This window comes from Caloenas nicobarica, chromosome 2 (assembly GCF_036013445.1).
Source record: "Caloenas nicobarica isolate bCalNic1 chromosome 2, bCalNic1.hap1, whole genome shotgun sequence".
NCBI lineage: Eukaryota > Metazoa > Chordata > Aves > Columbiformes > Columbidae > Caloenas > Caloenas nicobarica.
The window spans coordinates 11,613,422-11,639,628 of NC_088246.1; the positions used below are offsets into that span (position 1 = coordinate 11,613,422).

Here is a 26,207-nt window from a genome sequence, read left to right on the forward strand (position 1 = left end):
AGTAAATGTCTTATTTGCAGTGTCAATGAGAAGATCTGTTCTGGCTTCCACGCTTAAGCAATTCTGCATGTCACATGCATGAGAAATCCTCTAATGTAAACTAGGGGTAACTGCCAGATTTGAAATGTGGAATGCACCATATAGAGTACAGGCAAGTTCTACTGGGGAGAAAATGACTTTGAGAGGTTAGAGACATAGTAGGTGATCAAATGGATACTGAACTTCCCAGCCAATGCAGCTGCCACTGCAGAAGGTAATTCTTGTATTATTTAAAAAGATTATTAAGTGTGAAATCATATTACATCTGAATAGGACACCTGTGGCGTGATTACAGGAAGAATATGTGAAATTATGATACCAGATTTGGAAGGACAGAAAGAGATCAGGAGTCATAAAAATGAGACACAGATCAGGAAAGCATGTCTTAAGGTTCTTTATCTATTTATCATAGACTAAGATGTGTATTAGAGTCAAGATAGAAATGAGATTCTTTATTCTAGATTAGAAAGATGTAATAAAATAAAAAATGGCTGAATCTAATGTCAGGAAAATTTAAACTAGAAATGAGGCAAAATTAATTAAAAATTGAACACCTTATAAAAAGCCAAGTTAACTTTCATTGCCCGAAGTCCTGAAAGATAATATACTGCAGATCAGTCTAAAACTATTTGCTTGGTGTAGTTATCATTGGGTGAAAACCTAGAGGCTATTCAGAAACTCAGACCAGACAGCTACAATGCTCCATCTGTCCTTAACATCGTGACTCAATAAAGATTCCTGGAGAATGAAAGTTAAATCCTGTGTTATCCCTGGGTACTTCCTTCTGATTAGTGCATCAAAACAGAATGAAACAGATGTAGCAAAATAATCTTCCATTGTAAGCAATAAACTGTGTGCAGAAAATATCTGTCTAGTTAAGTAACGGTTAGAATTATTTTACAAACAGAAGGAATCCATTTTGTAACATACTAAAGTAAGCACTTGGAAACTGGATTTTACATTACATGACTAAATACTTTTTTTGGAGTACAGAGTACGCATTCTGTCACTACCACGCTCTTTTCTGAATTACTGTATTCATGGGCAGAATAAATGCTATGATTGCAACATGAGAGGGATGAATAGTTGACAGAGTAACAGAAATTTACTACCTGTATATGCAAGGACATTAAGTACCACATGCATTTTCTTCATATGTCTACAACCAAGCAGCCAAAGGAAATATAATGAATGCTTCTTACTGAAAACCACTTTCTTAAAACAACTTCATGCTTAAGGAGCGAAAAATCTTACCTGCAAACATATTGCCAGGTTAACTCTACAGCCAAGTGATGTGCTGACAGCCCGTGGATGGAGACCAAGGTCTTTAAATAATTTTGAAAATGACTGAGTAAGAGCTATCCGAGGTCGTTCTTCAGCCACTACCACACATGTCCGAACACGTGAAAGGTCCAGTCCCCTTGCCTAAAAAGAAGTTAAAATGTAACAAAGGCCACAAATGGGCGGATTAAACGAAAAACAGTTAGTATTTAAGGGTATTACGTAGGTAGTATGATTCAAGAGCAATAATGGAATAGAGGCTAAGGTGCCAGTACAATTCCCATCTCTCCTGGAGGCCAGATGGCCAGATGACAGTCTAACAGCTGTAGAAGAGCAGGCACACTTGCTTGTCATCTCAGCGTTAGCACGTAGCAAAAGATGGGTGTGCTAAGTCTGAAGGGACAGAATGCTACTTCTCAATATCAATTCAGAAGCCCAGTGAATAACAGCAAAGAGGAAGCAGTGTCTAGCCGTGGAAAAACTGATTAGGAAATTATTAAGCAAGGATGGTAAGGGCTGGAGACATCACAAATATCAGTATCCCAAGATCTAATTTATTTCATTTGCATACTGGAAATTCTAGGTGGCTTCAGAAACGTAACTGGCTACTTGGCTTTTAGTTCTGGGGGAAAAAAAAAAGAACATATGTCCCTTTCCCCATACAATGAGGACAATCTAGTTAGAACAATCCAGTACTTTAAAGTATGTGATTATTTAATACAGGGCCCAAAATCAAACTAGTAGTTCATATAATCAGGGAATTCATAAAACATAATATACAATATAATATTCCTTGGGCCTCTTGGACATTTACACCTCTGTTTTCCAACACTTGCCTATGAACACAGGCTGCAACACAGATCAGAAAGCCTAGGTAAATAAAGACCTTTCCTTGATGTTTAAAAGCCTTGTGATCTGAAAAAGAATGACTGATATTCATATATAGCCTTTGGCAAGGAATAACAGGGGTTCTGTGGAAGCTGCCCTTGCCCTCTGATGATTTTCTCCCCGCTGCAGACACTGAGCGCGGCTGTTCCCGGCAGGGAAGGCTCTGAAACACCCCGTGCAGACAACAGGGCGTGCGGGACGGCAGAACCACTCACCTTCAGTGACTCTGTTTGTGAACCGAGTCCCTTAGTACAGAGCTCCATGACCGAATAGGAACAAAAAGTGTCTCTGACTTTGTACTGACTCACGGCAAGAAGCCACAGGGCGGGATTGGTCTCCAGTTCTGAGGGAGGAATCAGGATAGACTGGTGTCCTGAATAAACGCTGTAAAGACACAAGACTCATTAACACATGCTAAACGTCCACGTCTGCAGATTCAAGCTATGGGGTACTAGAACATCAAGTTATCAAAGCACTGGGTGAACCATGAAATGTCTCACAGTGCTCTACAGGTCCTGTAGTTTAACATGAAGTTTAACTCTTGTTTTTTGCTGTACCTTCAGAGTCAGTGACGAATCACGAAGAATGCACCCAGAACATGCTCCTAAATTACTAATTTACTCAAAATGCCTGTAGACTTTGCTGCTAGAACTGTACCGAAGAGAGCAAAATAGCTTGGTTATTAATGGTGCTAATAAACAGTATTAAAATATCAATAAAAATTATACGTTGCTGACGAATAATTAAGATTGAGTAATTACCATTTTAAGATACCTTGATTAAAAGTACTTGATTGCTTAATATGGAAATAACCTCTTTCCTGCTGAGGCAAGCAAGAGGTTTGCAATCATTTTGAAGGGACTAAATCTGGCCTCGATTTAACAATCCCTGTTGCTTTAACTTTCTTCTGTGAAAGTTTTATGAACTTTAAAAGCCCAAATATACTACATCTCCTGTTTATTGGATACCCAGTGAGCATAAGTATTGAGACAAGACACTTGTCAGGGTCCCTGAAGGAAACAATTGTGTCAGAGCTAATTTCTCTAGGACCCAAGATTCTCCCCAAGGGAAAAAAAATATTCCCAGTTTAATGTCTTTATTTCCCATGGGCCCTGTATTGTTCACTCATCTCAGACAGGCAGATTTACCATCAATTTTACAGTCCCCTCACATCTTAATTCATGATTTGTAGATACGTCAAATTGGAATGGTCATAGCATAAAACCCCCAAATCATGGAAGTTCTGAAAAAGGACCATAAAGCCCCAGAGATTTATGATACACATGAGAGAAATTCATTTGTGACTTGAAACTAGAAATGCCAGCTTGGTAAAGTATAGCTGACTTTTTCGAATCCAAGTGCCCGAGGTAAGACAAGAAATGGAACTCTATTTTCAGGAATATGAGCATCTCTGTAACATTTGACATTAGGAAGAAGAAACACGCCTTTACAATTCTTGAAGATGGGCTGCTCACACAGCTTCCCTCCTTGGAGAGTGAGATCCCCCACTCCCCCAAACCCAGATGAGAGGGCTTTCAAAAGCTGTGCCATTTAGAACAAGGTTTGTGTGACCTGGATGTCTTTACTTGGTAGGATAAAGGCACAAAAGGTGTATAAGTCCAGCCGCAATGGCAGTTAATAATCCAAACAGTTTAGGTCTCTGCTGGAGTATGAGCCAGAGGATGTCATGGAATATGTATGAACTACAGTTCAAAAAATTTCATTTATCATACAGTAAAAATTTTATCTTTGACCACTTGTCCACATTTACGACATTCTTGATGATTCACGACTGGTGACTTGCCACGAAGCGATGTGTTCTTGGATACAGCTGACATAACGACTACAGCACAGGACGGTCAAATGAAGCATTATGCTTTTATGTTGCTTTTATGGAATCAGAATGAAGTATGACTGAACCTTGTGCTTGTGCTTCATAAACATGTGAAAAGAGATGTTGGCAAAGTCACCCAACTGAAAGGAGTATGCCCTGAGCTCAAGTGACAGATCAAACCCAGCTAGGGAGTAGTAACAGTTTTTACTACAAATACTACTTCACTCTTTCTTTCTCAGCCAATTCTATTAAGTTTTTCATAGAAGACCAAAAGCTCTTAGTTCTTTGCAAATTTAATGTAAGGGCCCCATAAACGATCAAGTTGTGTGATCTGTTTGGTAAATACATAATTCTTACACACAGGAATCTGTAACCACTCGAGTAAGAACCTGAGATTGGCTCCAATCTGCATGAACACAGTATATGGAGATTCAGCATCAAAACCTTCCCCCCATCCCTGAACTCCTCTAGTGGATACAACCAATATCAGGTCAAAAAAAAAAAAAAGTGCACAATAATAAACAAGCTGCCAGGGGGTCAAATGTGGGAAAATTATTACTCAGAACTACATTAAGATCCCCCAAGTGACACTTATTCAACTGAGCAGAACATCCCAAAATAAAAACAAAATTAAAAGAACAAACTTTATCCCTGTACTGAAAAGTGACCACTCAAACTCCACAGTACTAAGGGAGGAAAAAGCTGCATGGCTTTCAGCAGAACAGAAAATTGATTCCAAGTGCATTTTACCTGGAAATAGTCCAAAACGGTGGAATCTGGGAATACAAATTTACACCAAAGAAAAATCTTTTCCCTCCCAGCAACACTGATGAGTGCAGGTGAACTGCCTCCCTCTCTTGATCAACTTATGCTGGACAAGTAAGAAGGACACTTGTGTTTGCTCTTAACCTCCCACGACAGCCATGCAGCCAAGCACGAGGATTTGGATGCAAAATAACCCCGTCTTCTCCAGACTGAGGGAAACACACACTCCTATCATCAGACCTTGACTAAAAAAAATATCATTCTGATTAGACAGAAATAAATGAAGATGTTGCTAATACCTTTTCCGAGTTTTCTAATCCCTCAGAAATACTGAGGAGCTCAGAAATAAACTGTAGAGCAGCAGGAAATATCTTGCAGGATGGCAAATTTCTGTGGTGCAGAACCTCAGACAGATTATACTGTGCCTGGGAACTTGATAACCAACACAGGCTTTGCCTACTGAGCTGTGGTTTGGTAACCCAAGCACATAATCCGATTTGCTAGAGCAGTTGGTAGAGCTAGGAGAGGAACTACAAAGACATAATGCTGGGGTGAATGTGCCAGTTCCACAGCTGAGGTGGTTTATGCAGCACCTGGCCACCACGATGTCAGTCACAACTTGGCTCACCTCCCCAAATCAATCTCAGAAACGTTATGCAGGTTTCACGCACGACTCCAAGCAACAAAACATTCCTGGTGGCCACTTATCCTTGCAAATTCACAGACTTTATTCTTCTACGTTAACCTCTGAGCTGCTGTATGTCACCAATATTTTGAAGGAGACAAGCTGAGAAAAAAAAGACACTCTCTTGCACAGCTGCTTGAAACATTTCTACCACTCTGCTGGTTTCAAATGACTGTGAGATGTTAGAGCGTGGTTACTCAGTACAGATGCCAAGAACTGAGCAGAGGACCATGTGCTTGAATGGTCTGCAGTTGTGGAAGGCTGCTCTGGAGATGCTGGATAAAGCTAGATATGGTCCCAAACCCGTAGGAAGTTCTGTCAGTGCTGCCTCCATGTAATTCTAGGTACAGTAGAGATGTTTGGTAAGTACATCTAGGTATGGCACATTACAGATATGGTAGAGTTAATGCTGAAACTGAGACACCGACTGTTCCATCTCACTTTGGAACACGACAGTCATCAAGAGATGGTTAAGCAGTCAGCTTTGCCATTCTCATACAGAAAGCAACAAAATTGTGGTGAACACTGTGGCATTGGTGGATCGGATGGGCTATTAGGAAAAGTTTGGGATTTAAATATAAATTGTAGAGGCTAAAATTACCATTCTAAAATTAAAACAATATATGTTATATTGAAGTAGGCGCAAGAATTTAGTTACGCAAATACTGGGACAGAACAGAAATAGTTTCTTCCACTGCTGTAGAAATCTGTTGTCACAAACATCACTCTGTTTCCTGATGTAAATCTTATACCAGGAGTAGACACAGTGCAGAACTGCAGAGACTATCTGGCAGCCCTGGACACCTTTCTATCAGTCTCCACCATTTTTAGCAAATGCAAAAGGAGTAGGTACAAAAGAGGACAAAAAAGGAGAGTGACTACAGAGCATCCCTGCATCATCTTGTGACAATAACTTCTGGGATGCAGAGTGAAATGCAGTGGCAGCTGAGGTGGGAGATCACTTCTGAGAAATGCTGGGATCCTTTAGGGGACTGCAAAGCAATCTGGGGAAAAAAAAGAGTATTCACGTGGTGGACAAAGCCTTGAATCCTGGCAGTAAGTAAAGAGTCTTGTCTGCCTGCACAAGCAAGGGCTGCCCAAGGACAGGAATACTCTGTGAAACGCACCAGGATGTATTTTGGTATGACGGCACCATCTGATCACAACACCGGTTCCACCGCCTGGCAGGTTGTTTTGGCAGCACACGGAGATGCCTGGAAGGACATCTTGGCAATTAACTGTTGCACTGAATCAAAGATTTACCCCATGTTGTGCTGAGGGAGATTAACAGTAAGGTCTGAGGTTTTATTATAGTTCCAGAAATTTCAGCAGGGCAACAAATGCTAACAAATGACAACTGCAATTTCAATTGCATTCTGGCAGGCTACTGACCCACCACTGCCCTTACTCCTGGTGTCACTCTCAGGTGATATGAGCTGCTTTCCCACTGAACTGCAGGAGGCAGGTAGGTACTGCTGAGTGTTATAAATATATGCATCTAGTTTCTGCATTTCTACAGATGATATTTGGCATTGGGTGATGAGGGACAGGTAAGGGAACTGGGCAGCTGGTAGAGTCTGAAGTAACTGAGTTGCTATGCTCATAATTCAAAGCCTGTGAAAAGAGCCTGCATGCTGAGGGAACCTGAACAGGACCAAGCAAAAGCCTTCACGATCATCTGGACCAGAGCTTGTAGGACAGTACAGGCCGCAGAGGAGAGTGTTTGGACATATGTCTGACTTAGGCTTCATAGGACTTGGGCCAAAACTACATCATGGAATCATAGAATGTCCTGAGTTCGAAGGGACCCACAAGGATCATCGAGTCCAACTCCTGTTCCTGCATATGACAACCCACAGTTCATACCGTGTGTCTGAGGGTGTTGTCCAGTCTCTCCTTGAACACCGTCAGGCTTGGGGCCGTGACACCTCCCTGGGGAGCCTGTTCCAGTGCTCCACCACCCTCTGGGTGAAGAAGCCTTTCCTAAAGTCCAACCTAAACCTCCCCTGGCACATCGCTTTTGGAGAACAAGTAAAGGACTTCACACCACCTGAGGAGTCCGAAGATGCCCAGGTGGCACACAGTGCACTAGCAGCATGACTGCACATGGTAAGCAGATAAGCATTCAGTACTGGAGAGACAGATATAACTCACAAATAAGTTTAACCAACATACAGAAAAACGATCATTGTGTAGGGCATGCAGATTTTCCCAGAAAGTAAAAGATCTCACCCATAAATCTTGATAGGCTTCTGGTGCTGAGACTAGGTCCAGTCTTTACAACGTCAGCATCAGGGTACTGAGAGCTGGTGAGAGCGTTGCGATAGCCCAGCACTTTGCTCTAGTTCAAGCCCTGGTGTTGGTACCCCAACCGGATACTTGTCTTTGGTTAGCACTGAAATGCCAGTATTTTGTTCCTGTAGTGCCTGCCCCACTTGCTGGGACAGTGTTTGGCCAGAATGAGAGCCAGAGCTTAACTAGAGCTTCTTGGTACCAGCACGGCTTCAAAAGGCCTTAACCTCCCCCTCTCAGAGACGTGCCTGCGCAATCTCTGAGCCTCACACGGGAAGCTTTCTAACACAGCTCCAGGCTGCTCCTGGGCTCTTCTGAACTGAGAGGCAACTTCTCACGGGGAAGTGTGTTTTTAATGGTTCCTGAGCACAAATACATCACGCGGCAGCACCAGGAGTGGGAATCATACACCTGGTGGAACTTGGAGTGTTCAGGGCCATTTCAAAACAAAGTCCCTTTATCTAAATACTTAAAGCAGGTGAGCAAGTTTTAAAAATTTGGCCACTGTTTCTATCTTGTGTTGAAGAAAAAGGAGAGATGACCATCTTGTTCTGCATAGAGGACGCTTAGTCTGAGGTTAACTGGGACACATGGAAGTGTCATTTCTGTTGGCATTGGCATTAGAGATGTTCTAAGGCATGTACAGGCAGGTCAACACATCCAGTGGAGTTAAGTCCGTCAAGGCACTGCAGAACTTGCGTATCAGGTAACTCGAGGCTTTCAGCTGCCCTTGAATCTTGTAGACTACAGGCAGGTTGAACAGACCTATTGTAATGTGGAAGAAATGCAAATTGCCTCTTCCACAAATCGCCCCTGGCCAAAGACTCCCTGGGAAATGGGTACATGGCAGGACATGGGCAGATGCACCTTGATGTTCCTCCTGCCCCAGTTATGCACTTTGCAAACACAGGGGAGATGGTTATGTTCACATCCTTCACTTCCCATTTCAGAATTATCCCTTTCTCATGTGGCATTCAGGTTTCTTTATGCAGTCTTCCCTTAATCTGCTATAAATGGGCTGGAAATTGGGTGAAATGCTCACGCCTGCCAGATTTCTTCAAGTTAGCCTAAAAAACCTAACAATAATTAATGAGTCCTAGCACACTGAATTGTACTATTACAATCTCTGCTTCTAAACATATATATTTAAAATTATCAAGGTACTTGATTTTATTTTCAGCAAGGACTATTCTATCTTCCAGTAGTAAAAGTAGAACAGTAATATGGGTTGGCTTAGCTGGGCTAAAATGGAGGAAAAATTCTTATTCTACAGCATCACTCAGCAACTATCAATTAAGTAAACCCTCACTAACAAACTGTAGAATGCTCTATTCTGCCTCACACTGAGAAGCATTAAGATAGGGACAACTTAATTTCAGGAAGCATTTTTGAAGAATGGGATTTAGTACTGATTTTTTTTTAATATTAGAGGACACTTTTTTTTCTTTTAAAGAATGTAATAAATTTTAAAATGTAATGTAATGCAAGTCAGCATACTAGGAAAAAAACCCAAAAATAATGTATTCTTTTATTCTTTTGTTGAGTCATTAGTAAGGACCTGTTAAAATATGGAAGTTTGGGATTTGTGAACTCACATGGAGCTGACGACTGTCACCACAGCCAGGATGTGCTGTTCAATGACAAATGTTCCAAGGAAACCCTGCTGGAGCATGCAGCCAGTTTAGATGGAACGTAGAAAATATTTATTTATTTTTTTTTACGTATTGCTCTGCTTTGCAAGGTTTCTTTTCTTTATTATTTTATACCCTTCAGGCCATAAAATAATAAATTTTCAAAAATAAAAACTTTGCAAAACTATGCAATATATTCCAAACTTACCAAAGGGCTGGCTCCATGCTCCAGCAGCTTTCCTAAGTAGCTTTGACCTCACAGAATGGGGCATTCTGGGGCACAGCACTGGAGCGGGCCAGTACAACGTTTAATCACCTACAACGGGGATAAAACGTTAGTTTTTCTTTCATTCCTTAGTCAACGCTTCCTTTGGTCTAGTTAATAAAGGGATTATAATGTACTTGCCATTTTAACCGCACCATGCACAGGAGGTTGCTTTCTCTTCCTGCTGGGCTCCTAAGTCGAAGAATTCCTATTTAACTCTCAAAACCCCCTGACTGATGAAAAATGAAGATCTAACTTCATTTCCATATGCCATTAGAAGTATTAATTTAGTTAATGGGAGTGGTGACAGACAAGCATAACTTCACAGTAGAATCCTCTGAGGTAGAAATCTGGGCTGTAAAATGTTGGGGGGGATGTTGGTCTGCTAAGCTACAAAGAGTAAAATGCAAAGTTGAAAAGTTTCATGTTATGAAGAGTCTAATAACCTCCAGGATGTATTTTTTGCTATCACATCAAATAATACTCATTTATAAAATAGTAATGAAATGGAAATTCATTTTGTAAGTGGAATTAATGAAGCTGTATCCGATGTTAGCTTTCTCTAAATGACAGCCACAATTCAAGCAGCCTGCAATTTTTCTGGTCTTATAGGAACAAGAGATCAGTGGCAAAGAAGAGACCGACACGATGGTTCATAAGATTAGAGTGTTGCTGGCCTGATCTCAGTTCCTTCAACTCCTTTGTTTCGTTTCTTTTCTTTGAAAATGGTACAAAATTTTCTGTTCCTTCTACAAACTACAGAGGGGCACAGACCTTGATTGCTTTATTCCAAAGGTTTGCTGCCACATTCACCTGCCAGTCATAAACAACCTTCTCCTCCTAAAAGTCTGAATATTATCAGCAAGGGCAGCAAATGCTCATCTGTTGCAAATACAGTTCTGAAAGAAACACACATTTCTGCATTCAGGAGAGTCATGGGCACCACAAATTACCTGGGTTTGGGACAGGTCAACTTTATCTGTATTTTATGGCTCTACCATGATATTGTATAGAAGTTATTCTTGGATGCTCCATGCCCCAGCATTATCCCAGACAATAACGCACTCCTCAGCTGAACTCTCTGTGTCCTTCCCTGCCCTCACTGAACGCACCACGGCAGATTTGGCTCAGTTCCCAGCAGAGAAAAGGCCTAACAGTGTTGACACCAGGCAATGCTGGAACACATAAGTCTACATAAGAAATATTCAACTGACTTAAAAAAATCAACACTTAAAATATTTAAATTAAACAGAGTGATTTAATTTAAATATCAAAATTTCTGAAAGGTTTTCTGAGTTTTTTTGCAGGCTCAATATTTTTATTATTTGCTTTGGGGAAATAAGATATTGAAACAAAATGATTTTTCAAAACAAAAAAGCTCTAATCCCTGAGTAAAATCTGAAATAATATTAAAGAAGTATAGTTTAACTCAAGAAAGATGGATCAAGAATGTATAATACTGTTAATCTTTGGCCCATTTAATATTTAATAACAAGTATTTTAAAAGGGCAACAAAACAGGCCAATAGCCTACTTTTAAATAAACATTACTTACTGAAAACAAATTGTCACAGTTGTTATCAAATAATGTTTTCTTCAGGTATTCAGTAAATCGGTAAAAAGTTTATCTAGAGTATTTTTATTATCTTGGGTTATCTTCATTTTAGTAACTAAAAACAGTACTGCTAGCATAAAAGAATTTTCTACGAACAGAGCAAAAGTGTCAGACTACTGTGACTCTAAGATGTCTTCATAAAAATGTCCTCCATTAACATTCCCACAGCTCTTCTCCTTTGCCCTGCATCAACCCAGCTAACTTAAAAAAAAAAAAAAAGAAAAAGTAAGAAAAAAATTGATGGAACTGCTTTGAATGCTGAACCGTAACCTCCCTGGAGTATAGAGATTGACAGAATTGTTAACTTTCTAAACTTTATTAACAAAAAAAGCTGATTCCCATTTCACTAGAAATGTTTTTTTCTCTGACAGCTTTGCTACTGCCAATGAAGTATCATTCTGCAAGAAAACACGCTTCCATGTCTCTGCAAAAATCCCATCCATTAGTCCTACAAATGAGGGAGTCCCTGACATCTACTCGTGCTTTCAGATTAGAGAATGAAAAAGAGGACACCAGGAAACCACTTCCTTAAGGTAATTGCCTTAAGGTGTTGCCTTCATCAGATAAACCAGCCAGGCTCTGCAGACACAGCAGTAAAACAGCAGGAGGTCAAGGAGCAGCCAGTTGCTGCTCCGCACTCGTAAGTTTAAATACCTACGGCCATGCCCCACTCAAATGCAGCATATCCTCCCTACAGCACTCTCCGTATAGCTTCCAGCAATACCTATTGCCTGTGTCAGTCCCACGGGTATTGCCTGTTCTTCCCATCCTTTTATCATTCGCATCATCTGGTTTGTTGTGTTATAGTACAATGGAAATAGTATTTTAAAAGGCTGAGGAGAAACCTCACCTGCAGAGGCACCAGAGGACAAACCCCAGTCCACAGTAGGGGTCCAAGCAGATAGCGACTTCTCTGGAGGGATAAAGCTCACACTGCAGCTTAATAGAACGACAAAAGGCACTAGTGGCTGCATGAGACATCTGAAAGACAACAGCACAGTAATTAAAATGATCAACTATGTCATTTGAAAGGCTCATTCCCAAACTGCGCCAAGTGCTTAAGTCAGTTCTGGGATAAAGAAAACAAATAAATATTGACTTTGTGCTCAGTGTAAACACACATGTAATTTACATCTAAGAAAACATAACTTTCCTTCAGGAGGGCATCCAAATAACCGTGAAAGGGGAGGGGAGACAGAATGAATGCTAAGTTTGAAGTGATTTAGGGAGAAAGCCATGAGTGGTTTAAAGATGTGCTCCAAGCTGCACGCAAAGCTAATGATAACAAGGTAAACTTTCTGGAAGAATAAAGGAATGAATGAGTGTAACTTGAAGCTTTTGTTGATCATCAGTAACGTACTTCTAAGTACAAGTTTCTTAATACAATAAAGCGCCAATGCACTTTTAAATTGAAAAAATAGTATTAGGGACCTAATGATTCAGAGATAAACATCCCCAATAAACTTAGTAAAGGTTCTGTAAAACAGGGTCAGAATTGGTGTTATTCTGTGAATTTTTACACTATACTGGGTGCAAACTAATGAAAAAGTTGAGAAAAACTCAAGTGTAATCTACTACTTTCAGAGTGGTTACAAAACCTTTATCAACTTTTCAGAACCTACATAAGTTGTTTAGCTTTTTTAAAATTTAGCACCACTGCCTTATGAGTATAAGCGTTGTGGCCTCTTATGATCCTCTGTAATTGATTAATCACTACTGATGTTCTAGTAGATGGGAACTACTTACGTAAACCTGCTGAGTCAGTGCTCTAGATAGAGGTTTTGTGACCCAGATACCAGAAGATAATCAAGAATTCCTTGAGAGATTTATCTAGATTTCCCTTTAGCGACATTAAGAAAAGTTTCTTTGACTTGCCCTGCCTTTGAAGCTCTCCAAATACCGACTCTGCATAGTTAGTAGTCATTTCTGCAAGTCCAATAAGGTGGAATTCAGACCTGATTCAATCTGGATGACTGCATCTGAAACAATCATTCAAGGCTCCCTTTAGAAGAAATGAAGACTTATGTGGCGTTCACCCCATTCAAAAATAGATGCTTCATGTAAGTCAGATAAATTACATCCTAAAAGTCCCCGCTTCTCTCTGGTGATTATTGAGGAGTCCAATGACATCTGTAGGCATCGTAGTTATTTGAAGTCAGATTAAACGAATCTTCCAGGAGTGTCTGATATGTGACCATCAGGCAGCTCAGCCTTTTAACTGTCAGTCAGCCTTAAGCTGGTCACCTCACTGCTCTGTGCTTTAAATTTTCCGTCTGAAAACTGCGAAAATGATACTTTCTTTGTTTATAAAGTATGTTGGCAGCTTCTGAAAACGGATGATGCCAAAGAGTATGAGGGATTCAACATAGGCTATAAGTGTGATATATCAGCAAAAATAATCCTTGGATATGCAACAGATAGGAAGTAATGAGTAAGAATAAGAGAGTGATTTTACCTCTGTTTGCGTGTTGGTGAAACCAACTAGATAAAACAGCTTTGATGAACTGCGGCTAGAGGGTTGGAGAAAACAGCAGAATAGAGATTTCAAGAGCTCGAGATGCCTAAGCTTATCAAACAATCCATCAATGACTTTTTTGCTGCTTACTCTAGTATTGTACCAGGTGACTGTACCAGAGACATCAGCAGTTCCCTTAACTGTATGAAAAAAAGAATATTGAAAACCCATGGCCAGCAGTTCAGTTGCAATAAGGAGGAAACAACAAATGGGCACTTAACAAGTAGAAAAAGGGTGACTGAGTCTCATTTCCTTCATAAAATGGAAATAATAGATGCTTCAGTTGAAGAATACTTCAGGCAGATGAGTTACTGGGCTATCTGCAGGCCTATCAGAATGAAATTTTCAGTCTGAGGAGGAGGAGATGGGCTCAACTTGCCACACACATTATTGTAGTGAGTATAGAAGAACTAATTTCATGTTAATGGAATCAAATAATGACTGCAAAGGAGGAAGCAATTCAATTTCTATTACCGAAAATCAAGAGGAGTAACAAATCAAGAGCAATGTACGACCAGCCAGGCAGGTGTGACGGCAGGAATGGAGCTTTCACAACAAGTCCCTACCTTTACCCCTGCCAGCATGCCAGTTGTGGAGACACTGAAGTCAAGGTAAGCAAGCGTTTCAGGGTTAGAAGGTTTGTAGATCTGTGCAGGTCGCTTCTTTGGCAAATCGTCTAGTGAAAATAGAGAAAGAAAATGTGTGTATCTTACTCCCATGACAGATTCACCTCTGAGTGCTTGACAAATACAATGACAGAAAAAGACACAGAGGTCTCCCAGCCTTAGTACTCACCTGTATCTAGTACCGGAGGCCACGTTCTGACATCCACTGCTGCTGCCGCCTCTCGCGACCGTAACAATTTACATATTAATTGTGTAGTCATTAAACAGGCAGAGCGGCTCACCTAGGAATTTAAGAAATAAATAATAATGCAATGGGATACTGATTAATTCTCCCTTGAAAATGAGCAAGACAATGATTTATTTTCTGCCAGAACAGGACACAGGTATATTAGTCTTATTTCTTCCAATCAGGAGGTGGAAAGGTGCGCAAAAAAAGCAGCTCACAAAGCAGACAAAGTCATGTGAGTTTTACAAATGACATGAAAATTGCACTTTGACAACAGCGTTGTAATGAAACTAAAGACACTTCAATAGTGAGAATATGACTTTTCCAACACATTATATCAGCTATCAACCCAGAATGCCAGTACAGAAGACCGTGACCAAAACATTTCCTATGTGACGGTGATATATCTTGGTGTATAAACAGTATTTTCACATAAAGGAAAACCTAGCCTGACATTTATATGAATAATTTTTACTATCTTAAGTCAATTTTATGTTAGCCATATATTTCCAATTCCTGTGCTAGTGATAAACCACTGGAACTCTTCTGATACCAGCAAAAGTAGCTCTAGAGCAGAAATTGTGCAAGTGGCACTAAGAAATGAAATGGTGAGTTTACAGCAAATATCATCTGCACTGAATTTTAGATGACACATGCTGAAGGTACTCTCCTTTTAGATTTGTTATTTTAAAAAATATACAAGTAGCAACTACAAGAATATTTCTTACTGATTATAAAAATTAATATATTTAAGGAAATATTCAGACAATATACAGAGCTGAGCACAAATCACCATCAGGTCAAGCTAAGCTTTCCATTGGGATTTTTCTCAATAGTCAGTGCAGCGTTGCCAGGTGAGGAATCCTGCTGTTCTTGGCATTTAGCTAAACACAAGAAAGCACTTCAAACATATTTCCTGCAAAGAGTAGCACAACTGTGGCAAAATGTGACGGTGGAAGTCAGAAGGTTGTGTGCTGTCAAGCAGCGTTGACCCTACATCACACTGAAGTCCTGGATTTTGGAAGGAATACAACTCTCCAGCCTACCCCACCACTCACTTAAGTTACCGTTCTCAAAAGACCACACAAATCCACCACCCGTCTAATCTACTTGTGCACTTTCAAGTGGCTGCTCACCTCCACAATCATCTTCACGGTAGGTAATGTGGTTGCTATGTTCTGGGGATGTGGAGGTCGAACCGTTATTGGCACACAGCCTGCATACAGGCATCCGTAAAATGCCGCAATCAGGTCTATTCCTGCATGAAGAACAAAACAAAAATCCTCCCCTGAAAATCAAATCGTTTAATCACAGACACTTATGTCAGCATAAATATTTCTTGGAACTCAGAAGGTTAAATGAGCGACTAAGCCCTTTAACAGACTTCTTTTTCAGCCCCTTGTCAGTATTTGTTCAGCTTCACTGATTCCTTTCAATTGTACTGTTCTTCTGAGGATGAAAAACCAAAGGCGACACACAAAGCTGCAGCCAGATATGATTATTTATGTGAATTTCACTTTTATCATCAGGAAGTAACCTGTTAAAAAGACTGATTTCTACAGATTAATTATCTTCTGAAATTTACATTTATAGACAAATGAGCCTACAAGAAGAGGAGGGATGCCACAGCAAAAGGATAAGGTAGGATGATGCCTGCGCCTATCAGCCACAGAAGGAATATCTGGAGGTTTCATTAAATACTTTCTTGTGTCATTTTAAAACTCAGCTATGCACCTTTGACTTATCTACGTGAAATTTTTCAGTAAAAAAGGAAGCAATGATTTTGAAATCCTGCTTCTAACAGAAAACCAGGTGTTATTCTATATAAACATTGCAGATTGTGGACAGCATACTTCAGGACATCTAAGGAGGCTGAACAGACAACAGCATCAAGATCCCATGAATATTGTTGTTTGAGAGCTCCCTGGTACTGTACACAGGCTGGGATGACAAGAGGGGCTGTTTTATCCTTCAGTGGAAAAGGACATGGAGTACTGGTAGCCTATTCTTCCCTCAATAAAATGTTTTATTCAGGGGAAGTGAAATACAGAAAAATCAAAACTTAAATTTAAAATACTAGTCTTGTTTTTGGAAAATGTTTTCTCATATTAACCATTGAGAAATGACTCCTATAAACTATAAAGATTTAAGCAGTATCCTGCAGCCCTTACAAACCAAATATCACAATATAGACCTTAAATCAGACAGTTTATTTCGCCAACATACATCAAATGCTAAAGATAAAACAGCAGCACTAGATCTGAAATAATTTCAAGTAAATGTCAAACATGGTACCAGTTAACAGAAGCTTAAAAGCCCTTATGTCAGAGGATGAAAATCCAAGCCATAGAGAGCTGTCTAGGTTAAAGATCTATAGAGAAAATGGTGATTCCAATTTGGTATTTCTTAACAATCAGCCCTTTCTTCATCATATTTCTACTCTAAAAACACATTGATCACTTCCTAGGTATTGCTGCTTTACCCCCATGAAATGCAGCACTTCCAAGAGGGAATTCAACAGGTGAGACTAAGAACACTCAGCAGATGGAATATTTTAGCAGAACTGTGTGCTCATAAAAGAGTATATTTCCAGCAAATTAAAAGAAAAGCAGTAATTAAATTTGACTGCTTGTAAGGGTCAGGATTTAAAAACACAGGTTAATCTTAATCTGAACCCAAAGAAATAATAATGAGGCACATATGCAAAGAGAAGCTATTTTAAATATGTTCAACTAAGTTAAAAGAAATATACATAAGGCAAATATTTTGTGTTTTGCCAATTAACATGGTTTACAGGTTGGTAACACTACCAATGCAGCACTGTTCTAAAGGATCTTGATGAACTTTTGGGACTACCAAGGTACTGAACATGGCAGTTCTTTACCTGGTGGGTAAACCAAAGCCACGTGGTCTCCATCTTGTAGATGTCCCCTTTCCATCAACATGACAGCTATCTTCTCAGCTCGTTTATGTAGCTGGACACACGTTAGCGAGTTGGCTATTGTTCCCTGCACGGGAAGATGGATAAATGTCACAGAAGATAATGCAATGTACTGAAAATCTATTTTCCTCTGCACCTTAGAAGTTACTGGATAAGGAGCAGCCACAGTGTCACGCAACCAACTTAAATACGGAAACCTTCGGCCTTCTGCCAAACCGTAGCTGGAAGAAGAAAAGATCTCTGTAAAGCAGAGGAACATTCTCTATTCCCTTCTTTGTACCTTCTGCCCTCAACAGTGTTTTCCCTCTAACCAAGGGAGTACAGCAGTGTGCTGACACCTGCCCATGTAACCCGTGCTCCATCCCTCCCCACACAGGCAGCGTTCCTGTGACAGACAGAAAAGTGCCTTTATGTTCTTGGCAGCAACCTGGAGAACCTGTGGAGAGCAAGCCTGAAAATTGCACTTCGCTGTCTGCATGCCGGAGTGAAGCCAAATGGCACAGCAGAAATACTTTAAAAGACAAGAGACAAAAGGCACGGGAGAAAACAATACTTTGTGACAGGGGAAAAGAACTAGTCTGGAATGAAAGCTAAGCACATGCATATAGATGAAAGAGAGAAGAAAGGCATTTGTTGAATTTGAGTAACTCTGGTCAGCATGAAAAAAAAAGAAAGGAGTAGTGACAATACGCTAGAGAATTTTTTTTTTGAAGCACTTCAAATAGCACGAATCCCAAAATACCAAACACATACACTGTTAAGAATTGGGTAAGTGTTACGGTGCTTGCATTCACTAAAAATATATATATGTGTATATATGCACATACACAAATACACATTTAGAGAAATATATACATCTGTACCACAAAATTCACTACCACAGCTGACACCTCCGAAGAGAAGTCTAAAGATGAATGTGTCAGACAGACTAACTGCCCCTCTGCTTGTGTACCTGTTCTGTGGAAAAATAGGATTTCAATCTCCAGTAATGCTATGATATACCTGGCATCTATCAGAAGCACTAAGTTCACTTAAAAATAGGGAGTCAGAAAAAAATTGGGAGGAAAAAAGGTAAGAAAAAAAATACATATACACTTCAAAAGCACAGTGTATCAAAAATGTGATGCAATGCAATTAAACATTGTCCTTATTAACAGAGAAAGCAAGAAGGTCTAATGTTTTAAAGAAATATTCTTTATACTCTGCTTGAACAAGGCAAGGAGTAATAAGCATTTGGCCTGACTGCTGGTTTCTATCCACCATCACCATCCCACACACCACCACAGTATTTATTGACCATAAGCTTCAGAGAGGAGAGAGCAGTTTGAGAAAGGTCTAGAACTGAAGTAATGGCATGTTAGCAGGCATCACTTGGCATTTGCAAACTTTGTACCTTTATGAACTGTCAACAAAGAGGACAACATAACTGAAAATAAAACAGACAGTTCAGAGCTTGGCATTCCTCTTTGCCATCTTCAGCAACCACACTTACTGAAATGCACTTCAGGCAGTTTTAATAAGTCTTCTGAGCAATGCGGAGATCATTTCACTAAGAAAGCTTCCTCTAAAGACACATGCAGCTATATGGATGCTGCACTAGAGATGGCTTCCATCTGTCCAGCCCTAAATATGGCCAAAGTGACCCAAGGTCTGGGTGTCCTTGTCACTGCAGAGCTGCCAGTAGGAATCTGCTTAAACCCTTCATTCCTTCTTTCAAGAAGGACCCTTTATATCCCTACATACGTCAGAAGCACAGGCCCCACTGATACAGAAAGTGAATTGTTGCAAATCATGTAAATTTGGGCAAAATTCGTTTATGTTCAGGACTTCTATCACTTCCTGCACATGAACCAGCAGAAAGACAGTGTTTATAGGAAGTGCAGGGAAGGAGAATCATTGGCAAGCACCAGGCAATTATTCCCTTTGGGTCTTTTATACCAGCTGTCCTGCAATGTAAAGGTGTTGCAATCTTTCATGACACACACTAAAAACAATGTAATGCGCCAATTTTGAAATATTCCAAATTCTCAAAAAGCTTGGGTTAAAGGAAAACACTAATCTCAGTGGATTTCTATTAGTCATACTCTGCAAGATGCCTGGATGTTTTAGAACAAAGTGTACAGACAACGTGCAAGGAAGACGAGCAGGGAAAAATTACAAACCAGAACTAAAATTCAAGATGGATAATAAAACTTGCCTAGGCTAAAGCCCACCGAACCTGTAACTCCTTTCCATAAAACATTACATCTCTCCACAAAGCATTACATCTCTCCAACAAATTTCATGCAATAAGATAACTTCAAATTGAGAGCAGAGCAACTGAATTTCAAAATACAACTCTTTTTTCTCTCCTGTGGAACAATAAATTATTTTGTTAATGCTTGTTTTCCATGTGGTATCCTTCCCTCCCACTGTTTGCACCTTTCTGCCAGCATGGACGGTCTGGCTTTATTTAAAGCCCAAAAGCAAGAGCCTGTGTGGGGGAGATGGGACAGGACATATCAATGTCGCTTTCTCACAGCATCTTTGCCCCTAACTTACAGGACAGAACAGTGCACTATTTTCATGGTGTAATATTGACTCTATAAACAGTGTTGCCTCTCAAGTTTTCTACTTTGCCACAGACAACTACATTACTACTTCACTATCATCTGCCAAGTTCCACATGTTCATATATTAGCTATTAATCTGAATTTAAAAAGGTCATTTAACGACTCATTGGTAGCCTTACAATGAACTTTGGTACCAGCACTGTAATATGGGCTGGAGAAGGATATCCTGTAAATACAGCGAGTGATGATTTCACAGAGGTTCACAAATTACTGGAGGTTTAAGAACCCATCCCAGTTGCGCAGGCACCGCATGGGCTGAGACAAGACCAGCTACTCCAGGTGGCCCAGGGGAGCAGCACCATCCCTGGCCCCTCCTCTCCTGGAGACCCTCACACGCTGCGCATTTCCCACTTTCGACAGATGTGTCTCAATGGACTGTGGTGGGATGGTTTGAAATCAGACTCGCATTCTCTACAGCGGCCTTGGGAATTATTGGTTTATCATCTACGATCAGCCAGGAAGTCTGTAAATGCCCGCCCTCAGTAAAGCCAATTTCTGTACCATGTGACATGCATTAATTAATTTTTGATAAGCAATGAAATGCTGTGTCAGGCTGGCACCTCATGTAGCCTGTGCAGAGAGATTTAGGAGTGGTCCTCTGCAGACCTGGTTGGATTCTGGACATACCTCTTCTCTCTCACATCCTTTACCCATTCTCACATCTCCCTGAGTCTCAAAAACAGCCTCAAAAACAACAATCGTTGCTTTAGTTAGGGAAAATGCTTTGATTTTGCCAAGCCTGTGCTTTTCAAATTGGAAATCAGGATGGTGAGCAGTATTAAATACTACTCTTTGGTACAGGAATGATCAGTATTGAAATAGATTCACAGTGCCAGCTCACCCACAACATAGATGTGGTAGAAAAATAAATGAGAAATGTGTAAGGCGTGATACAAAAGCAATCTATATTTTGACAGCTGGCAATGATCATTCTCTTTTCCTCTCTGCCTCAGTGAACATTAAATATAACAGTTGAGTATTAATGGGAAAAGAAATAGAAAGGTTGCGTTCAGCCACAGTGCAAGCAGGTGCAGCTGAAATACCAGTGTGTGATTTTCCACACTGGACGAAGAGTCTGAGCTTCTTACCCTGCAGTTGAGTAGGGTGTAAAGCACGTGGTCAGGAGTGGTCTGAGCTCTCCACTGCAACACTTCGGAGAGGAAGAGGAACTAAAACAAAGCAGAGTGGTAGTCATGACACTAAATAACTCTTTGGCTTTAAAAACCACAGAACTATTTTTGCTAGTTTAGCTCCGTCTTTCTTATTTATATGCTACATTTTACATGAATGCCCAGAAGCAGTAAACATGAATTAATTCTCTTGTCATCACACATATTATAGCAAGGTGCTTTTGCACAGTGGCAGAGACCTCTCTGGAATTGAATAGGATATTACTACATATACTTTCAAAGCAATACACTAATTCTTACTGATGTCTGAACTTAAGCACAATTTTAATTCTCTAGCTTCCTCTCTTTTTCTTACTATAAATATATAAATATTTATACAGATAGAACTTACTAATTTCATTACACACATGAGCCCCTAAAAGACATGAATTTCAACTTAATTGTACAGGATCAAAATAACAACAAATAAGGTCAGGACCATATAAGCAAACAAAATACTCTGGACTCCACTCGAACTATTAAAAAAGATACAATAGAGGGTGATTTCTGGTAGAAGCCCCATTAACACTTTCCACCATGTTTGTTCTGTTGTCCCATGTACGCGTATAAAAAAATCCATATAAATGAAATTCAGTGATCCCCCCCATGTCTGTTTTATATGTCTTTGTTCTGAAATATTTGTGTGAATTTAAAAAAGCAATCAACAAATTCTGCAATAATAATAATGCAATCTATGTAGTGCTAAGTGTCCTGATACTAACTGGCAAAATATAAGCCATATCAGAAAAGTTTAGCTTACCTTTCTGGCTTGATCATTATCTTCTATTTGCCCCAGATCTCTACCACTGGCCTGTGCAATTCTTTTTCCAGAGACCAAGTTCCCCACCATCACAGAGGCAGGGCCAATTTCTAGAATAAAACAGAAATGTGCTAAGTACAATAAAAATCCTTTGCTTGTGGATCAAAATTATTTTTATTTCTTTTGCATTACATGTTATGTTCCTCATTGCTGTCCACAACACCAAACCTTGAGCACGTCTCTGTTGATACACACTTTGCTTAATGGACCAGAAGTAACTGGAAGATATGCAGGCACGGATTTCTCCTCTCTAAACGTACCATCGCTCCTCTCTGAACATTTAGCATGGGCCCTCTACAGCCAGAGGTGCATCCTGTCTGCCTTGATATGAGGAATCTTCGGAAAATTCAGCTCCTAATTTAGGCATGCCCATTTGAGTGCCTAAAACCAGATGATAAGTATCGAAGCTTCAGGGACAATGTTTCTATTTCTCTTTTATGTTCCTTGGGCTAAGCTGCAATTAGCAATTTTGTAATGCCATAGACACCAAGTGACAAGGATTAGAAAGGCGGATGGTGCAAATGATAAAATCTATGCAAGCCTTTTAGCACAAGGTGGAGACTCAAGAAAAATAATTTAATTTAACTTTAGATGAAAGGAAGGTGTCATGGTTGATACCTTCCCATGAGGTGCATTCCACTGATGTTATGTTGCTGCCATTAGGGAAGAATACCTGTCCCACAGATACCATTTATGCTCACGTTAATATTTGTTTTCTGCCTCTCCAGCACAGATTACTGATCAGCTCCACCTGATACCAGGCTTTACTTCTAGTCTATGATGTCCAAGCTTCATCTCAGTGATGGTATGTGGTGTAATTGTTAAAATATGAGATGGGTAAATAACCAGATAATGTACAATAGACAACATCTACAGATTACTCTGCTTTAAAAAGACGAAAGATGTTAAAGCTACGCAAAATGGGAGAATGTGATGCTATCAGTTTGGTTTCTGCGTTCCTGGCATTGCTTTTACCACAGTGACATACAATGTATAGCTCTTGTATCTGTAGTATCTCCACTGTGCTGACCCTAATTCAGTGATTACTTTGTGAAGCAGAAACAAGGAAATACCAAAGTGAGCACTGCAGTTAAAGGCTTCATCGCTTTTGTTAAGTTAGTGGGAGTCACTGTTAACGTCTGACATTCCCTGTACCTGCAAACTGAGATTATGGTTTTGAATTCTGAAGTGTTTGCCCAAAGGTTTTAAAAAAGAAAAAAGCTGACAGTTTTGGCAAACTTGCACTGCATTCATGATGGATAGTGCTCATATTCAAAATGCAGAGAGTAAAACCACTTCATATCCCAACCTGGTTTCCAAAGTGGAAAGTAACCAACACTTAGTCTAATGTAGCTGAATTCAGGTCTTAAACCAGAGGCTACAGATCCAGAAATTCTTGAAATTAATCTGAGTACTTAAATTTGCAGTTGGATTCAAAGTCAAAAATTTACTAAAGTTTGCTCGTTCATTGGGCATGAGTCACCAGCAACTGGACTACAGTAGCCTACAAGGGCTTTCTCGGACTCTTGAGTCAGTACCTTGCTGCACCACTTCATCCAATATTCTTCATAAAGTGCGGCACAACTTCTGAATAGCCATTTTAAACCTAGTTAGGGTTTCCTCTCAAAGGTACCTGCTGTAAGAATTATGCAGGGCCCCCCTACTCAGGAAAAAACCTTTATCCTCGTTCTTGGGTTTAATTTTTTCATGACCAGCTTTTAAGTATTTGCTCTTCTTCCAAAACTGTTATTTAATGTCAACAGTCCTCTTCTTCTCTATTCCTAATTTACAAACTCAGCCTTCAAATAAGACAAGGTTTTATTCTCTGTTTTGGCCTCGGTCCTTCCTCTTTAAACAATATTGACCAGGAATTTACAAAAAATTCCAGCTGTGATCTCAGTAGTGCCTTGTAGAGTGCTAAAAATATTTTCACCTTCACTGAACTTAAGTTTTTGGGGCGTTTTTCCTTGAACTCTTTGTGAAGGTACTTCTAGTTTCTGCCAAACCCATGATGTTCTCAACACACCTGGAATGTTTAATAGGAACAGCTGATCGAGCTGATCCTCACCTGCAGTAACAGTTACTTGATTTCGCTCCATACATGAACATACATGAACACACCAGGCCAAGTCATGGTCCCTTGGCCTTCGCCCATCTTACCTGGTTGTTTTTGCCTTGGTTTGGGCAGGTTTGTTACGCACGTGTGGGGACACATCAGCACATTACAAGGATGCAGCGACCCTTCCAAGAAGAGCTGTTTGGTTTCTGACAGGTGGATTCCTCCCAGCGGCGTCTTGGGAAGCGTGTTTGCGGGGACGAGCGCTAAGCAGTAGACTCCCACTTGATGAATGCTGTCAATAGCCTAAATAAAGCGGGAAGTCGATTTTAATGAAAGGCTAATTTTTCATTATTCTAATAAGCACATGTTGTTCTGAATTACCACGTAAAACAACCCTAATAATTAACTGGCAGTGGAAAGACACTTCAGCAATGTCAGTGATAAGAAGGTTCTTTTCAGTGGGAACAGGTGGACGGAAATGTAATGCTGACATTATTACAAGCATCCCAGAAGATGAAAAGCAAACAAAAACCTGGAGATAAATACACAGAAATCTATTAAGAAATGCCATCTAGGCATCCCTCTTAGGCACACGTTAGTAGCATGTATCCTGGAGATTTATCACTAAGTTAGGCTCGCAATTCACGTGAAACTGATTTTAACCTGCACACTTCTCAGAATTAAAGTTCAAAGGATTCCTGTCAACATCCCGTCCATCTTGCAAAGAAAAATTTCAAAGGTTGCACATATATCTCCGTATGCCTACTGATGTTTGTAGCTTATGATTTTTTAACTTTTTTCTAAGATAATAACTGTTTCACTCCCTGATTACTGTGTAAAAGATTGTCAGGTAGGAATGGGAAATGACAACAACATAAGGGACAGCTATGAAACTATTCACTTGAAATAAAATCTGTTGAATGAAAAACTGAAAAATAAGTATCTTAGAATCTTATCGTAACCATGTTCATTATCTGACAAGTGGAGTAAACTGCATCACTTTCAAGAAATCTATAATGTACAGGATCTATGTAATTTATTTAGGTAAACGTGAATATCCATGCACTTAGATTTTAATTCCATACACATTTGCAGTAGTAATTTTCTTTATATTGTTAACAAAAATTGCAGCAAGTTCATTAGAAAAGCAACTTCAGACACCCATGCAGACTGAGAAACAAATTACGGGCAGCTTCTCTAATGAGTAGTTGAATGTTCAAAAATATAATTTACTTAACTTGCATTTTAATTTTTAACTGTGTGAAAAATGAATGCACACATTTGTTGCCTTGAAGATACAATCTATATTCTGAGAATCAAATAATCGTTTATAGTTATGTACCTAGGTGTAAACCGATACATTAGTGATCACTTCTACAGAAACCCTAAGTAATGCTTTGCTTTTGGCTTCTGTTTACTTCATTTTTTATTGATTTGATTGCAAAAGTTGGTAAGAAAGAATAATAAAGCAGTTACTTATTTTACAAACATTGCAGCTTTAGTAGTAGTAGATCTCATGGTAGTATTGGAAGACCTTGCTGCTGGTCTACAGAAACCTCACCTGAAAGATCAGCAATAGTGAGATACATATGACAGCCAACACATAAGGTCTCATATTCCTGGCAGAAACCATCATAACCTCCTAATCATAATGGTATTTGTAGGTTCTGAAAAGCTGTGATAAATCATGGGATCCTCACCTGACATCAGCTTGAAGGAAAAGCATCAAAGGGCAAGTAACCACTCTTATTCGAACGTAAATCAGTGTGGCTCCTAGAGCTGGTGAATGGAAAGCAATACCCAGCTGGGGTGGGATGAGGGGTATAATACCCAGCAATTCCCTGGGGACTTGTGAACTGTCTCCTTTGACAGCTGCCTCTGTGGCACAACGCCTGATAAAATGTCATGGGTCATTCAGAACTGTCACCTTTCACACTTTTGAGTT

General features: G+C 39.9%; 1 protein-coding gene across 7 annotated transcripts in view; it reads right to left on the reverse strand.

Annotated features, from left to right (window-relative positions):
• DIP2C (disco interacting protein 2 homolog C) overlaps positions 1 to 26,207 on the reverse strand; it is a 323,874-nt gene that overhangs the window by 37,038 nt on the left and 260,629 nt on the right. For all 7 annotated transcript variants that reach the window (XM_065627299.1, XM_065627298.1, XM_065627302.1 and 4 more), the window contains 10 exons: positions 24,364 to 24,565; positions 22,144 to 22,253; positions 21,303 to 21,383; positions 17,546 to 17,669; positions 15,798 to 15,919; positions 14,605 to 14,716; positions 14,376 to 14,485; positions 12,145 to 12,275; positions 2,424 to 2,592; positions 1,294 to 1,464 (listed from right to left, as the gene is read on the reverse strand). In XM_065627299.1, coding sequence (XP_065483371.1) covers positions 1,294 to 1,464; positions 2,424 to 2,592; positions 12,145 to 12,275; positions 14,376 to 14,485; positions 14,605 to 14,716; positions 15,798 to 15,919; positions 17,546 to 17,669; positions 21,303 to 21,383; positions 22,144 to 22,253; positions 24,364 to 24,565 — 1,332 coding nt within the window. The remainder of the gene's footprint in view (positions 1 to 1,293; positions 1,465 to 2,423; positions 2,593 to 12,144; positions 12,276 to 14,375; positions 14,486 to 14,604; positions 14,717 to 15,797; positions 15,920 to 17,545; positions 17,670 to 21,302; positions 21,384 to 22,143; positions 22,254 to 24,363; positions 24,566 to 26,207) is intronic.